Here is a 17,855-nt window from a genome sequence, read left to right on the forward strand (position 1 = left end):
AGGAACTGAAGTCCATTCCTCTGCAAGAACAACAAGCACTCATAAATGGTTGCTATCTCTCATTGTATCCCTCCCTATCCCTACCCTGCCCCCCCTTTTAAAGAGAGGGTTTCACTATGTAATCTTAGCTGTCCTGTAACTTGCTATATAGACCATAATAACCTTGAACTCAGATATGCCTGTGCCTGCCTCCTGACATGGTACACAAACCCCACCATTCCTAGCTCTCTCTTTTGGGACAGGGTGACTTAGGGTTTCTATCACTATGATGAAACACTGTGATGAAAGCTGGGCGGTGGTAATGCACACCTTTAATCCCAGGACTCTGGAGGTAGAAGCATCTCAAAAAAAAAAAGAGGGAGGAAAGGGTTTATTTACCTTTACCTTACACTTCTACATCACTGTTCATCATCAAAGAAAGTCAGGACAGGAACTCAAATACAGCAGGAACCTGGAGGCAGGATCTGATGCAGAGGCCATGGAGGAGTGCTGCTTACTGGCTTACTCCCCATGACTTGCTCAGCCTGTTTTCTTAAAGAACCCAGGACCCACCAGCCCAGGATTGGTACCACTCATAATTGCCTCAGCCCTTCTTCATCGATTATTACTCAAGAAAATGTCTTACTTGTCTGCAGCCCAGTTTTTATGGAGGCATTTTCTTAACTGAGGTTCCCTCCTCTCCAATGACTTCAGCTTGTGTCAAGTTGACATTAAGCTATCCCAGAACACAGGGTCACTCTGTTTAGCCCTGGCTGTCTTGAAACTATGTATATTGGGCTGGCCTGGGAACTTACTGAGATCTGCCTGTCCCTGCCTCTTGAATGCTGATTTAAAGGTATGCACCACCGTGACTAACTTTTTTTTTCTTTTTAAGACAAGATCTTACTTTGTAGGTCAGGCTGGCTTAGACTTATTGTGGAGTGCAGATGGGCTGGACTCACAGCACTTCCAGTTGCTGGAATTATAGGCATGAGCCACCACACCTGGCTTAGAGAGTTGGTTTTTACCGTTCTAAAGTAAAAGGGAATATACTAGAAGTTGGTGGTATTCTCCATAGCAAACATTTTAAAATTTAATGAGCAGCAAAGTTATGTTACTACTAACTTTCTGCTGATCTTTTGAACTTGTGTGTCCTATTTTATTTCTGCTTTTGTTTCTTTTTAAAAAAATTTTGGGGGCTGGAGAGATGGCTCAGTGGTTAAGAGCATTGCCTGCTCTTCCAGGGGTCCTGAGTTCAATTCCCGGCAACCACATGGTGGCTCACAACCATCTGTAAAGAGGTCTGGCGCCCTCTTCTGGCCTTCAGGCATACAGACAGAATATTGTATACATAATAAATAAATAAATAAAAAAAATTCACATATCAATCCCAGTTCTCCTTCCCTCCCCTCATCTCACAATAAAAAAAAAATTTTGGTTGATTCTTTTTTTTTAAATGGTAAATATTGTGTTAAGACCATTGGCTTACATGAAAAAAATACCACTGGGAACTACTTTATAAGCACACAATGTGTTGAGTTGTATTGTGATTCATTTAGAGAGAAAAAGAAGCATTTCCTCCTACTCACAAAGCTAATGGCATATTTTGAATTTGTATTGTACCTTTTTCAAAAACATTTTTTGCATATATTATTAAAATGATTTTAATAACTCAGTAAAGAACAGAATATGCACATTAAGGAGGAAATTGATGAAAGGATGAGATAGAGTGTGGTGCCTAGATGTAGAGCTTTTTCAATGACTCACTTTTTCTTTTTTTTTTTAAATATTTATTTATTTATTATGTATACAATATTCTGTCTGTATGCCTGAAGGCCAGAAGAGGGCGCCAGACGTCTTTACAGATGGTTGTGAGCCACCATGTGGTTGCTGGGAATTGAACTCAGGACCTTTGGAAGAGCAGGCAATGCTCTTAACCACTGAGCCATCTCTCCAGCCCCATAACTCACTTTTGCCATTTGGAAATTTCACTAAGGCTTTTAAAACCTTCTGCCCCCACCTCCTTTCTTCTTTCCTTTTTCTTTTACTGTTTTAGTATCTGGAAGCTGTAAGTACCATAGCAAATTTGCTTTAGTGTTCATATTGAAATTTAATGAGGCCTGATGATAGGAATTCCTACACTTTTACTCTGCAGACCCACAGATTAGCAAGTCTGCCCTTTCATTATTTTTGTCTGCTAATCCAACAAATTATAAGTAAACGGTGATAGGATGAGAAGAGAACAGCTACATTTTAATTGCCCTATTCTTAGAGCAATGAAACAAAGTGTTCTAAAGGCTAGGCCTTTTCAGCTTCTAGTATGTTATGCTTATTTCAGAATTCGATCCCTCCCTTTTCCCTTTTTGTATGTGTGCTGTGCATATGTCTTGGTTTGCTTTCTGTCCTGTGATAAACACAATTATCACAAAGTTAGGAGAGGAAATAGTTTATTTGGCTGACACATTCTGATCACAGTCATTGAAGGAAGCCAGAGCAGGAACTGAAGCAGAGACCATGGAGGAATGCTGATTCCTAGCTTTGATCCACATGGGTTGCTTAACTGCTGTTTGTATACAATGCAGGACTACCTGCCCAAGGCATGGCACTGTCCCCAGTGGGCACTGCCATATCAGTCATTAAGAAAATACCCTGCAATCCCAGCACTCGGGAGGCAGAGGCAGGCGGATCTCTGTGAGTTCGAGACCAGCCTGGTCTACAGAGCTAGTTCCAGGACAGGCTCCAAAGCCACAGAGAAACCCTATCTCGAAAAACAAAAAACAAAAAACAAAAAAAAAAAAAAAAGAAAATACCCTGCAGAGTTGCCTACAGATTAGTCTGATAGAGGCAATTCTTCAATTGATATTACTTCCCAGAAAACTCTAGTTTATGTCAAATTGGCAAAACATAGTATAGTATGTGTGCTCATGCACGTGTGTACATATTTGTGTGTGTGTGTATGTGGGTGCGCGCTTGTGGCATGCACATGTGGGGTACATGTGTGCATGTACCTGTGCTTGAATTTGATAGTGGGATCATTTTCCATCATTCTCCCACCTTATTCAGGGTTTCCATGTTAAATGAGTTTAGTCTTGATAGCCAGCTTGTTCTAAGAATTCTGTCTCCTACACCAGAAAGTTGGAATTACAGCAGGCTACACATCCATTTGGCATTTACATAGTAAATGGGTATCTGAACTCTGGTTGGTCCTCATATATGGTGAACACTTAAACCACTCAGTTATCTCCTCAGCCCCTCCTTTCTTTTGCCTTTCTTTCCTTCCTTACTTTCTCCTCCTCTCCTCTTCCTCCTCCTCCTCCTTTTTTTTTTTTTTAACCACTTCTCTGTCTCCAGAGTGCTGGGATTAAAGGCATGTACCACCACCACCCAGCTCTCCCCCTCTTCTTAGTTTTTGAGACGGTGTCTCTTGTATCCTAGGTTAGCCTCTGAAGGCGTAAGTCACAAACAATGCCACACCAGTTTGGAATTATGATTAATAGGGTGGTATTTATTTAAAGGGGAAAAAACTTACAGATCACTGTCCCAGGCAACAACCCTCTACGCAACCAGGAAGGGAGTCACGCCGGTGGAGCAGGAAGTGAAGAGAGAGAGAGAGAGAGAGGGAAGTGGCCGCTTTTTTAAAGGGAGAGAGACCATGCCCCAATGGGCTGGTATCTCAGCGGCTATTGGCTGGAGGAGTGGGAGGACCTCCCGCAACAAGCCTCGAATTTGTTTTGTTGCCAAAGATAACCTTGAAGTCGTGGTCCCTCTGCCTCTACCTCCCAAGGCTGATTTTATGTGCCACCACGCTTAGTTTATGTGGTGGGAGGGATTGAATTTAGGGTGTTGTTCATGGTAGGCAATTCTCTACCAACTGAACAAAGTCCTCAATATTGGAATTTTATTTTTTTTTAAAAAATAGTATCACATTAATTTACACACAATACTATATATATTAATTTACACAACATTATATATGTGTGTGTGTGTGTGTGTGTGTGTGTGTATGCAAGGTGGTGCACATGCCAGGGTGTGTCTGTGGAGATCAGAGGTCAAATTACTGGATTAGGTTCTCTCCTATCATGTGGGTCCTGAAGATCAAACTCAATGTGTCAGTCTTGATAGAAAGTGACTCTATCCACTGAACCATCTCTCTGGTCTTTAATTTGAATTTCTGAGCCCATTTTGTGGCATACTCTATGAAGTCTTTCCTGTTTGCTTTGTTCTGTCTTTTTCTTCCTGCTTATGGTAAATTCCATTATTCCTTTAGCTTCCTTGTGTCTTAATGTTATGTGTATAATCTTACAAAATTTTTCTTTTAGCATTTTGGAATGCTTAAGAGTCTTTCTGTATAGGTACAGATTACAGATATTTGCGTTTTAATAGTAAGGATATTTTACTATGAATTTCAATAAAGTTGCATTAAAACACTTGTAGTTACATAGAAGTGAATTATGTTGGTCAGTAGCATGTAAGAGTGTATATGTTACATTTATTTATTTATTTCCTTAGCTGTATGTTACATTTATATAAAACATACATTTATGAGCATGGCTATGGGTAATGTTGACTTTGTTTCTTCCAGGAGGACCAGGATGGGAGTCAAGGCTTGGGCAAGAGAAAGAGAGTAAAGCTAAGCAGTGGAACCAAAGGTATTTATATTTTGCCCCCTTTTTCTTTTCCTTTTTTTTTTTTTTTTGAGATAGGGTTTTACTCTAATCTAGACTACTGTGTCAATCTAGTTGTTGGTAAACTCAACAATCTTTTTGACTTAGCCTCTTAAATTTTATTGATGACAGCTGTGTGCCGCTACACCTGGTTATATTCTGTTTTTTTCTTTAAAAATAATAAAAAAAACAAACAAGCAAAACACTTAATCTTTAGGAATCCCAGCTACATAGTGAGACTCAAGACCCTGGGTTTATTTAAACTTAAATAAATTTAAAGTGTAGTTAACTTTAAATTTTATGTTTTCATTATTTAGTTTTAGCTTTAGATTGTTTTAAATTTGTACCATGACATTATTCTTTTTAGGAAATGGCAGTTCTGAAAACTTGGGGGCAGTTTCTGGTTTTAGGGTTTTAATTTTTTTTTATTATTTTCTGTGTATGTGTGTGCATAGTGCTTGCTTAGGCGAGAAGAAGGAGGGCATAGGACCCCTTGAAACTGCAGTTACAGACAGTTGTTAATTGCCATGGGGGGTTGGGGATTGAACCTGCCTCTTTGGGAGGACAGTCAGTGCTTCTAACTGCTGAGCTTTTTTTTTTTTTTTTTTTTTTTTTTTTTTGGTCATTTGAGATAGGATCTTGGTTGTCCTTGAGGTCTGTGTAAGTTCAAACTGACCTTGAACTCACAAAGAGCCACCTTCCTCCCCTCCTCCCTAATGCTGGAAAAAAAAAGGGCTTTTGCTACTATTGCTACCATGCTTTTTAAATTTTGAAAAACTTTGAAATTTTCTCATAGAGAGTTTTCTATTTATGTCCTCAATTTCAGATTTTGTAGCATTTCACGTTTTGGATTAGTAATGTCAAGTCTAAAATTTGAAGCAGTGAAATTTTAGATAGAGGGCTATATTTAAGAACAAGTACTATATCTCAGTGTGGTGGCCCACGTCTGTAATCCCAGTGCTCAGGAGGCAGAGGCAGGTGGATCTCTGAGTTTGAGGCCAACCTGGTATACAGAGCGAGTTCCAGGACAGCAAGGACTGTTTACATAGAGAAACCAAAACCAAACCAAACCAAACAAAAAAACCAGAAAGACAAATAATACTTAATTTTGAATAGCTGCTTTATATTAAGTGTTAGGATGAACTGTGTTGCTTGTGTCCCGTGGAAGTTGTGTTCATTTCAGGGCTGGAAGGGTCCCTGAATTGCAAGTTCTGTCAGGTGTGTGTGATAAAGTTTAAATGAGATGAGCAACTTCATTAGTGATAAATTTTCTCTTTTCTTATGCAGATCAATCCATAATGGATGTTTTGAAACATAAAAGTTTTTTAGAAGAACTATTGTTTTGGACAGTAAAGTATGAGTTCCCTCAGAAGATGGTAACTTTCTTACTCAATATGCTTCCAGATCAAGAATATAAGGTATCCATTTATTTCTTCCTTTTGGAACTTTGGTTTCATTTTTTTTATGTCCTTAAATCTTTTTCTTTTGATGCATTCCTGAACCGAGGCTCATATAATATAACTGCAAGGATATAACACAAAAGGGCATTGGTTGTTCTCTTGTTCAAGTCTGCCCAGAATCCACAGACTCCAGCTCTTCCTCAAAGGAGCACTACTCAGCAGAATTCCATAGCACTGCCATTTTTGAATTTAAGTTTTAAGACAATTAAAACACTATGGTTTAAGAATATAAAATTTTACTTACAATTGCACATCACTTTTTTGAAAAATTATCTTTGTTCTGTGATTTTTACAACAATAAAATCTAAAGTCTTATCTAAAACCACCTGAGTAATATTATTAAACAAGTGAGTTTTGGGGTCTAACCAAGTGGAGCTAGGTGTGAAGGGAATGATGGGAGATAAACAATAATAAAATAATTCAGGAAGCAAGTAGTATGTAAAATGTCAAGTCCTGTGTAGAACAATGACAAGGTACTATGAGACCATGTAATGGGGTGACTGAGTTTAGATTATGGACTTAGCATAGGTTAGTAGTTGCTGGTTACATTGTCAATGGGAGAATAGTTACTAACTCACATACAAGTATAGGAAGGTGTAGTTTCTAGTCCCAAAGGATGTGGTTATGGCAAAATGACATAGCACAGTTTATAAAAACCATAAAGCTTGCATGGCCCTGTGCATATTAGGAGAGAAACTCTTGAGCAGCGTTATTTTGTATGTCTTTATACACAGTAAAAAGTGCAGCAGGAAATGTACTTGTGACATAGAAAGGGAATAACACCAACTGTAATTAATACTGCAGAGCATTGGGTCCGACTGCTGCTGGTCAGCTTTCAGAGCCGGGGGTGGGGGGCTGGGGAGTTATTTCTTGTGGAGTAATCACACCAACTCTCTTGGTTAGTGATGTTAGCTTCGAGCTAAGATTTCAGATTTTTTTTTTAAATATTTATTTATTTATTATGTATACAATATTCTGTCTGTGTGTATGTCTGCAGGCCAGAAGAGGGCACAAGACCTTATTACAGATGGTTGTGAGCCACCATGTGGTTGCTGGGAATTGAACTCAGGACCTTTGGAAGAGCAGGCAATGCTCTTAACCGCTGAGCCATCTCTCCAGCCCTAAGATTTCAGATTTTAAAGAACAAAGATAATCACCCTCTCCATCCCCCCCGCATAAGGAACAAGATTTTTCTTGTAGGCTGGCTGCCTTGGAATTCACTCTGTAGACCAGACTAGCCTCGAATTCAGGTCCAACTGACTGTGTCCCGAGTCCTGGAATTAAATGTGTGTGTCATCACCACCTGGTTAAAGATACTTTTCCAGAAAAATTGATGTATAATTTTAAGTAAAATTTTATGTTCTTTTTTCTTTTTCTTTTTTCTTTTTTTTTTTGACACAGGGTTTCTCTGTAGCTTTGGAGCATTACTGTCCTGTCCTGGAACTAGCTCTTGTAGACCAGGCTGGCCTTGAACTTACAGAGATCTACCTGCTTCTGCCTCCCAAGTGCAGGGATTAAAAGTGCGCCACCACCACCTGGCTAAATTTTATGTTCTTAAACCATAGTTTATAATTGTTTTAAAACTTAAATAGGTTAAATTGTTTATTAACTTTAAAAACCATCAAAGCATTTTACTAATGTTCCAAAAAAGGCAAACTGTGACTTAAAATTATCGTAATTATTTAATTACCTTTTATTTAATTTGCATTGCATCATAAGCCACTAACAGCTTTAAAAGCTGATTATAATATGCAATGTAGAATATTTCAGTTAAACTGATTTTTTTCTATTTAAATTTTTACAGGTTGCTTTCACAAAGACTTTTGTTCAGCATTATGCTTTTATTATGAAAACACTGAAGAAAAGTCATGAATCAGATACAATGTCTAACAGAATTGTGCATATTAGTGTCCAGTTGTTCAGCAATGAGGAGCTCGCCAGGCAGGTGACAGAAGAGTGTCAGCTCCTGGATATTATGGTCACTGTGCTGCTATACATGATGGAAAGTTGCCTTATTAAAAGTGAACTGCAAGGTAAACTCAGAATTATATTCATTTGTTTATTATTAGTAACTTTTGTGTAGCAAGGTCTGAACATATTTTGTATCCTTTACAAATAACTTTAAAATACTATAAAAATAATGCATGTTTGGAAAACAAGTATTTGTAGTTCAGTGTAAAGAAAAAGTTAAAATAATTCCTTTTTAGTCAATTCCAAATAACTTATGTTAACACTTTATTATTGTTGTTGTTGTTATTTGAGATCAAGTTTCTCTGTGTAGCCGAGGCTTTCCTGGACCTAGCTCTGTAGACCAGGCTGGCCTCGAACTCACAGAGATCTGCCTACCTCTGCCTCCTGAGTGCTGGGATTAAAGGCGTGCTCCACCACCACCCAGTGTCCAAGCTCCTATTTTGTTTCCTCCTTTTTTTTCGCCCCATAAATTTGTTGCTGTCTACCTTAAGTAGTTTAATACAATTATTCTTAAAATTTCTTTGAATTGGAATAAACCTTTCATTGTTTATATACCTATAGGAAGAACTTTTGCAATCTTTTATTCCCACCATGTGTTTGCTACTTTTTGACGTAATGTTTCCACACATTTTCCATTCTTCTTTTCTGTCCTCTTAATCTACCTTCCCTTAAATAATTCATGCCATTGACTATTTGCTGTGTACCAGGGACTGTGGTTGAATACTATATATAAATGTGTTATCTCAGCTCAGTGTCTGAAGTCTCTGAGATTACCTTTGGCATCTTTATTTTTAGATGAGAACTTAAGTCCTTTGAAAGTTAAGTCATTTACTGTTGATTCAACAACTAACAAGTGAAGTGCCAAGAAGGATTTCATGTCTCCTAATGTCAGAATTGTCATTCTGTGCCAGTACAAAGACAGGACCCCACTGAAAGACTCAGTGCTAAACTTCAAAACAAGTGGGCCTTGGAGATGGCTCAGTGGTTAAAGCATTTGCCATAGAACACAAACATGAGGGCCAGAGTTAAGATCCTGAGAACTCATGCAAACAACGTAAATACCAGAGTGTATGGTGGCCCTCCAGAGGCCAGTGCTATATTCCCAACATCCTAGAACACTGGCTCATCAGTTTGCATTGTCGGAGTTTTAGTTGGGAATTTTCTTCAGAAGTTTGGATGTAGGCGATTCCTCTTCCATAATGGAGTTATGTAGTTTCCCCTTTTTTGTCCATTGGGAATCAGGGAGTAACAGGCAAGCTTGACTTTTAATGTTTCCTGGTTTTATTTGCTCTAACTTAAGAGTAGGGTACAATAATTCTGTGGACTGAAGTATAAATTTAATGTGTAGAAATAAAGAAGTTCAGTAGAGCCCCCCCCCCCCCCCCCGCCTTACTGATGAGTTTGGCAAATGCATGGCTAGTTGAAAAGTCTGATAAGGTGAAGAATCATTTAAATGTGATACATTGTTTTTTAACTTTAAACATAGAGAAGAATTTTTTTATTTTCCACTTCTTAATAAAAAACGTATCGTGGATGCAGGTTGAGGTCAGAGGTCAACTTTTTACAATCAGTTTCTTCTTCCACCTTTGTATGGAGTACAGGGATTGAACTCAGGTTGCCAGGCTTGTGGGACAAACATCTTCACCTGCTGCATTATCTCAGTGGTTCTCATTTTCCAGTCATGTAATTCTTTGGAAAAATTGCTTTTAGAGCGTGATTTCCTTGGTTGGATTTTATCTTATCTATACTGTATCTGTAAATTCATTTTCAGTCTGTTTAAAGTAGAATTAGCATATCTCTGAAACAATCTTCCTTTTCTGCCCTGAGGTTGCTGGGTTTTTAAAAAGATGTATTTGTTTATTTTACATATGTGAGTGCTCTATCTGCATGTTTGATGTTATGCCAGAAGAGGGCATCAGATCCTAATAGAGATGGTTGTGAGCTACCATGTAGTTGTTGGGAATTGAACTCAGAACCTTTGGAAGAGCAGCCAGTGCTCTTAACTGCTGAGCCATCTCTCCAGCCCCATCCCTGAGATTTTTTAAACCCCTGTATCCCTATGCATTTATTTTTATTGTATCTCAAAGCATATGATTTATTTTCTGTAATACCTCTTAATGTGAATTCATATTTCATTATTTGTTATACTCTTTGTTTGAATCTATAATTGTGATAAAAAGAACATCAGCATGAACAGAAAAGAACGGACTTTTGGTAACTGTATACCTCAGTGTGTACTAGAAAACAGTACTGGTGTTGAGCATTTGGTGTGCTGTGAGTATGGTCTGTTTCATAGTGGGATTGGAGGCTCCATAGTCCAGTGTGCTAGTTAAGGAGTAGGTTAAAAGGATTTTTGGGTGAGGAGGTGTTAAAGAGGTTTCAGTGCTTTTTGTGTATTTATTTCTGAGATAATTCTGTTTGCTAAAAAATTGCATTTACACACATTCTTTGACTAGAAGATAACAATATGTCCCATTTGAAATCAGCAGACTTGAACGATAAACTAGAATGAAATTAATCTAGTGATAATGTTTTTGATTGAAACAGAATCCAGGAAATGAGGTTTTGTAAGCATGTAGCTAGCTGCTCAGTGTCAGCAGTGAAGAGGACATGTAGTATTGAGTACGGTCACAGTGCATTCAGGGCTTCATGTTAACATTCCATTTAATGCCTCGGAGAGACACTCCTTACTTTATTTTAAGAATGAAGGGTCTAAACAACATGCCTAGAGTCATACCGATTTTAAATGCTATGCTGGGGCTAGGATTTAAGTGTTTCTGCTTCTAAAGTCTATAGTAATATTTTGTATCATTAGTGAAGTTGTTTTTTAAAAAAGTAATCTTTGGATTTTTTTAGATGAAGAAAATAGTTTACATGTTGTGGTGAACTGTGGAGAAGCCTTACTGAAGAATAACACGTACTGGCCTCTTGTTAGTGATTTTATTAATATTCTTTCTCATCAAAGTGTGGCCAAGAGGTTTTTGGAGGATCATGGCCTGTTAGTTACATGGATGAACTTTGTTTCTTTCTTTCAAGGTATGAATTTAACCTTTGTTTGTTTGAAAGATACCTAACGCTAAAATATTAAATACTAATTAAAAATAATAGCACACCATTGAGGTTATAAACCAGATGTCTCATTATTTATATTAGTTATTATTTATAAGAACTTTAATATAGTAAGATAGCAAGGGTTTATTAAGAAACGAGTGTGGTTTTCTGGTAGCACATTAAACCATTAGTTTAGAAACTTGAAATCTGTTTTCTCGGATTTGTAACATATTTATAACAATTTGGACTGTCAGCAATTAAAACTGTTTTTCATTTTCTTTCTTTTTCTTCTTATTTTTTTTTTTTCTGAGACAGGGTTTCTCTGTGTGACAGCTCCAGCTGTCCTGGACCAGGCTGGCCTCGAACTCACAGAGATCCGCCTACCTCTTCCTCAAAAGTGCTAGGATTAAAGGTGTGCACCACCACCGCTTAGCAGTTTTTGATTTTCTTATTTAAAGATATTCAGTTCTGTTTGTGACATTTACAAAGTTTCTTTTTTTTTAATTTTTTAATTTTAAATTTTTGGTTTTTTGAGACAGGGCTTCTCTGTAGCTTTGGAGCCTATCCTGGAACTAGCTCTTGAGCACCAGGCTGGCCTCCAACTCACAGAGATCCACCTGCCTCTGCCTCCCAGGTGCTGGGATTAAAGGCGTGGGCCACCACTGCTGAGCTATTTACAAAGTTTTTTTTTTTTTTTTTTTTTTTTTTTGGTTTTTCGAGACAGGGTTTCTCTGTGGCTTTTAATCCCAGGTGCTGGGATTAAAGGCGTGCGCCACCATCGCCCGGCCTACAAAGTTTCTTATGAATGTTAGTTTGTAAAATTCTAAGAAAAAGCACTAGCTGTTTTTGTATTTCATTGTAAACTTATATGTTTTGTAATTAATTAATTGGGACTACTTGATTAAAGCATATTGAGTATAGGGAAGTGTTTGATTTTAATCTGTATGCTTGTGTCTACTTGACAAAGTCCATGTGTGCTTTATTCTTTACAAGGTATGAACTTGAACAAGCGAGAACTCAATGAGCATGTGGAGTTTGAGTCTCAGACATACTATGCTGCATTTGCTGCTGAGCTTGAAGCCTGTGCACAGCCGATGTGGGGACTTTTATCACATTGTAAAGTTAGGGTATGTTTGAAGTATTTTTATTAATTTCTGCATTTTATTTTATTTTTTTAAATTTATTTATTTATTAAAAATTTCTGTCTCTTCCCCGCCACCGCCTCCCATTTCCCTCTCCCTCCCCCAACTAAGTCCCCCCCCCCCTCAGCCCGAAAAGCAATCAGGGTTCCCTGTCCTGTGGGAAGTCCAAGGAACCCCCACCTCCATCCAGGTCTAGTAAGTTGAGCATCCGAACTGCCTAGGCTCCCACAAAGCCAGTACATGCAGTAGGATCAGAAACCCGTTGCCATTGTTCTTGAGTTCTTAGTAGTCCTCATTGTCCGCTATGTTCAGAGAGTCCGGTTTTATCCCAGCCTTTTCCAGACCCAGTAATTTCTGCATTTTAAAAATGACTTAAGAAAGAAAACACACCTGCAAATATATTTAATGTGTAGTGTTTAGTTCTATTTCAAGTTGAATTCATCTTTGTGAAAGCTTATCAGAAACAATATATTTTATTCTTGGGCATATTGAAATTCATTTATATCACAGATCTCCCAGCTGCCCCTATTTGGAACAGTTGTTGAAACTTCATAATACTCCACCTTTAGCATTATTGGTTTGTTTTAACTGTCCCTAGCTATCTAATACTTTGTGTCTTTCCAAAGATAAAGATGGTCTTCAAAAAAAGTTTATCATTTTATACAGAGTTTTGCTCTCTAGCTCAGGCTGGCCTTGAACTCAGTTTGTCTAACAAGCTGGTCTTGAGTTTTCAGTCCTTTTGCTTCAGTTGTCCACGTGTTGGCATTCTAGCTGTGTGCTATCATGACTGGCTTAAAGTTTCTAATTTTAAGGTTCTAAGCACAAAATAGTTTTATACAACTTTCAGTTGTTTTTTATATATACTTAGTCATTAGTTTGATGGGTCTTTATTAATCAGAACGACTCCTCTAAATCTATTAAACTAAGGATTGCATGAAGATTTTGATATAAAACCCCATGATGCTCAACCCATTAGCCTGTATCAGTGAACGTTCTACAAGGTCTCACTATATATCATTGAGTCAGGAGCTTGCTATGTAGCCCAGGCTGGCCTGGCACTCACAGAGATCCGCCTGCCTGTGCCTCCTGAGTGCTGGGATTAAAGGCGTGCGCCAGCACTCCTTGCATAGGTAGCATCTTACATTGGGAATATTTTAAAGCTCATTGTTTTAGTTTCTGGTTTCTCTTTATATGGGGTGACTAGGTCAACTCATAAACATCTTTTTGAGATTTGTGTCTTTTTTTTTTTTTGTCTTAAATCCCTTTACAAATGTAACACAACAAAACGAAACAAAAATGGGACAGTGAGGTGAGCTTCTAGGTAATAATGAGGTTTCTTTCTATCCTTTAAGTTTATGTTTCTTTTTTTTAGTATTTTCTCCCACGGACTTAACCTATTCTCTAAATTCAGTTTCTTAGAACTTAGTGTAGTTCAAAGTTCAAAGCATCATGCTAGTCATGTCGATTTTATAGGCATGTGGCATGTCTCAAATCTCTAATAACCTTGTGTGTGTGTGTGTGTGAGACAAAGATTATAAATGAATGACTATGTATATGTTTAGTGCTAGGGACTTATGTGTTAAATAAAAATCCAGGGTTTTATATGTTTTAAAAAGCAAAGACAAACCTCAGTTACCCTGCTTCATTAGATTTTGTTTTTATTTTTGATGTATATTCTCACTGTTGAGTCTCAAACTCATAATCCTCTCACCTTGGCCTGCCAAGTGCTGGGACTACAGATGTGTACACCATGACAGTTTCAGAATAATCACCTATCCACACTGTCTTTCATTTTGTGTTCTTCATGCCATTTACTATATCATTAATGATTTAAGTTTGACTACAGCTGCCTTAACTTAGCTGTGGACTCGTCCTCTTACACCACCTCCTGCTGTGCCCATGCTTGTTCCTTTCTTAGTTTTCAAGCTTTGGTTAAGGCTAGCCCTCCACTCTCCCATTTTGGAGGACCTGCTTTCCTGTGGTAGGGGGAGGTCCCTGCAGGTACCATACAGGGAAACAACCCCACGAAGAAATAAGAATGAAAACGGCAGTGCAAATTGACTTCATCAACTTGGATCAGACATTAGGCAGTCATTGAATGAATCAGGTGATTCATTGTCAGCATATTTAAAACAGGATTATTTGGGAAAAGGTTTTCAGACAATTATCAGTCCAATCAGTTCAGTTCCAGGTACACAATAAAGCTGAAGGTGTGACCACATACTCTTTAACAAAGTACATGTGAATGAGAGGGTGGGTTCTGTAGCTAGTATGGTCTAGAATCTAGTGTGGTCTCTGACCAATAGCAGAGAGGTCAGCAGGCCATAAAATACATGTGACATCTCCCCTAGTGATGGGTAGTGGTCTAGGGAGGGAAGAGTCTGGGATAACTATTCTGGGAATTAGGGAGAGGTCTGCCTCCACAGATAGCAAAAAGGTCACCAGGTTGTTAACAAAATCCACTCTGGCCGGGCGGTGGTGGCGCACGCCTTTAATCCCAGCACTTGGGAGGCAGAGGCAGGCGGATCTCTGTGAGTTCGAGACCAGCCTGGTCTACAAGAGCTAGTTCCAGGACAGGCTCCAAAACCACAGAGAAACCCTGTCTCGAAAAAAACCAAAAAAAAAAAACCAAAAAAAAAAAAATCCACTCAGCTTTCTGGACAGATCGCGGGTATTTGATTTTATCGTCTCCATTGAGAGACATCTCTATGTGATTAACATTCCTGGCTCTCTAAGTGCTTCTCTGTAAGTACAAGGACCTCTGTGCCCCCAACACTTTCTCATTCTTTTTCCTTGGCCCAGTGATTTTCTTTCATGGAAAGTTATCTGGGAAGTAAAAATAAACAAATCTCCCAAGAAACAAACCGACAAACAAAAAAAGAATACATTCCTAAGCCCCGCTGTTAGAGGCTTTGATTGATTTGATATGCAAATGAATCTGAGTAGCAATTCTAACTAGAGTGAAGGAAGAACTGGTAGGGTTAACTTTTGATTTTTTTTTTTTTTTTCCGAGACAGGGTTTCTCTGTGGTTTTGGAGCCTGTCCTGGAACTAGCTCTGTAGACCAGGCTGGTCTCGAACTCACAGAGATCTGCCTGCCTCTGCCTCCCGAGTGCTGGGATTAAAGGCATGCGCTACCACCGCCCGGTTTAGGGTTAACTTTTGAAAAAGTTTGTAAGACTCAAGCTGTAGCATTTATTTAAGAACTGTTTGTTGGTCATTTACTCGAAAACCTTTGTTAAATGATTTTAGGTATTTTGGTATTGAACCAGATAGACATGGTTGTTATTTTCATGAACACAGTGTAAACATATGAATTTACTTTGTTATTATGCTCTGTGGCAAAGTAACACTGTTTTTGTGAGAGAGAAAAGCATGTTAAATCTAAAAATTGGAGAAGGCCTTTCTGAAAAAAAGAATATGAAGGAACCAGCTGTGTGAAGAATAAAAAGAGGGTAGGTTAGTGGTGGTTGTGGAGAAGTAGATGGGAAAAGTGTTTGGATAGGGAATTGGTGTCTAGACTACAAGAGTAGACATGCTTCACTGGAGAGAGAGGGGTCAGATTGCAGTTCAGATTCTTGTAGATACTTTGAAGAGTCCTGGGTTTAATTAAAGAGTAGTCTATGAATATTTTAAAACAGTTTGCTATCAGGTTTCTATATAAAAGACTACGCAGAGGAGGATGTAGCATGGTGGTGGAGCTCTTGTCTAGAACATGCGGTGCAGAAACACACAATACACCCACGATTAGGAACAGACAGATTAATTAAGATGTTTTGATAAGCCAATTTCATGGATATTTCACTTATGATTCTTAAAAAGCACCTCTAGAGGTGAGGAGAACGATGCTCTCTGGAAACTGATAGTGAGGGAACTTGGGAAAAAGGGAAGCTTTTGACCAATGATTACAAGGCTTAAAACTGACCAAAGGAATGTTTTTGAGATTTGAAGCTTAGCATGGTGATCAACAGTAATAAAGTGTATATTTCAAACTTTTTTTTGGGGGGGGACTTGTTTTAACATTTGCACATTTTTCTTTTTAAAAATTTGTCAAATTTTTAGACTTAGTATAAACAGGGCATGCACATCCCATGGCTCACATGTGAGGATCAGAGGGCAGTGTACTGGAATTGATGCTCTCCTTTTACCATATGGGTCCAGAGATCAAACTTACATCATTAGGAGTTGGAGGCATGCGACTTTACATGATGAGCTATCGCTCTGGGCCTGCCTCACTATTTCAGATTCTCTAAAAGAATAGATTTTGAATACTCTTGTTATTAAAAAACCCACAAAATACCATTTCTCTTTTTTCTCTTCCTTCTCTTCTTCCTCTTCCTCCTCCTCCTTTTGACCAAAGGGGGCTAGAGGAATCAGTGGTTAAGAGCACTTGCTTTTCTAGAAGACCTGAGTTTTGTTCCCATCACTCACATCAGGCAGCTAGCAACATCTGTAGTTAAAAATCCAGGGGAATCTGATGCTTCTGGGCACCTGCACTCACATGCAGTCACACCGATACATAACTAAAAATAATAAAAAAATAAATCTTTTTTTTTTTTTTTTTGAGACAGGGTTTCTCTGTGGCTTTGGAGCCTGTCCTGAAACTAGCTCTTGTAGACCAGGCTGGTCTCGAACTCACAGAGATCTGCCTGCCTCTGCCTCCCGAGTGCTGGGATTAAAGGCGTGTGCTACCACCGCTTGGCTAAAAAATAAATCTTAAGAAATAAAAAAGATAAGCATTTGAGAGGATTGTCGATACCTTTATATAAGCATTCATTGTGTACACATGCATCAAAATGTCCCATTTTACTCTATAAATAAATTCAAGTTAATTTAAATGATGCCACAATAGTAGCTTAAACATGAGATCATAAGCATAAACATGAAATTGTCATATTCAAGATACATATTTTGAATATTCAAAATGTATTTTAGAGACATAATTAATAGACTTGGTGATGTCTATTTTTGTTGAGAAGACTTGACTGTCAGATAATGTGTACAGAGGTTGGCAGAGTGACAGAAGGAGGGGCTGAGTTAGTTTTAGAGGTGCGTGTGACTGTCTGTGAGAAGACCCCTGTTGTGCAGCTCACGCTGGTAAGAGAGACCTGGACTGAGGCTTTGAGCTCTAGATCCTTTGGCATGTAGATTGTGTTTAGTACTGTAGAGAGTGGGATCAAGAAGGGAGAGGAGATGTGAGCCTTGAAGAGAGAAGGGAGAGGAGGAGACACAGAAGAAGGAGGTGCCTTGTCAACAGTGCAGTGATGCAGGAAGATAGACTGACCCACGGAGGCGAAAGTTTTAGGCAGGTTATTTGGTCAGTTTTGCTTAGGGTGAATTTGGATTGTGAAGCTGGAATTATATTTATGTCTGTGATAAATCATTGGTTCTAAGCAATGCTTTATTTTTTGTCTCTGAAGGCCAGAATCATATTATGCTTATCTAGATATAAGTATTCCCTTAATCTAAGAGGTATAGAAGACTGAGAAAACAGTCCTGTTGAATTTATTTTGTAGTCTTTGAAGTAACCCAGAGAGTGACTTTCCAGTTAAAGAAGCATCCAGTTTCTAGAGAGGTATTTTCCTGATG

The 17,855-nt window shown here is 38.4% G+C and overlaps 1 protein-coding gene across 6 annotated transcripts in view; it reads left to right on the plus strand.

The window, feature by feature from the left end:
• The window catches only part of Ubr3 (ubiquitin protein ligase E3 component n-recognin 3), a 127,200-nt gene that overhangs the window by 28,996 nt on the left and 80,349 nt on the right, over positions 1 to 17,855 (plus strand). For all 6 annotated transcript variants that reach the window (XM_041631408.1, XM_041631410.1, XM_041631411.1 and 3 more), the window contains exons 6-10: positions 4,562 to 4,628; positions 5,931 to 6,061; positions 7,908 to 8,136; positions 10,931 to 11,110; positions 12,119 to 12,252. In XM_041631408.1, coding sequence (XP_041487342.1) covers positions 4,562 to 4,628; positions 5,931 to 6,061; positions 7,908 to 8,136; positions 10,931 to 11,110; positions 12,119 to 12,252 — 741 coding nt within the window. The remainder of the gene's footprint in view (positions 1 to 4,561; positions 4,629 to 5,930; positions 6,062 to 7,907; positions 8,137 to 10,930; positions 11,111 to 12,118; positions 12,253 to 17,855) is intronic.

The sequence above is a fragment of the Microtus oregoni genome, unplaced genomic scaffold (assembly GCF_018167655.1).
Source record: "Microtus oregoni isolate MIOR12 unplaced genomic scaffold, Mior012 000037F_ref0000500, whole genome shotgun sequence".
In the NCBI taxonomy this organism is placed as follows: Eukaryota; Metazoa; Chordata; class Mammalia; order Rodentia; family Cricetidae; genus Microtus; species Microtus oregoni.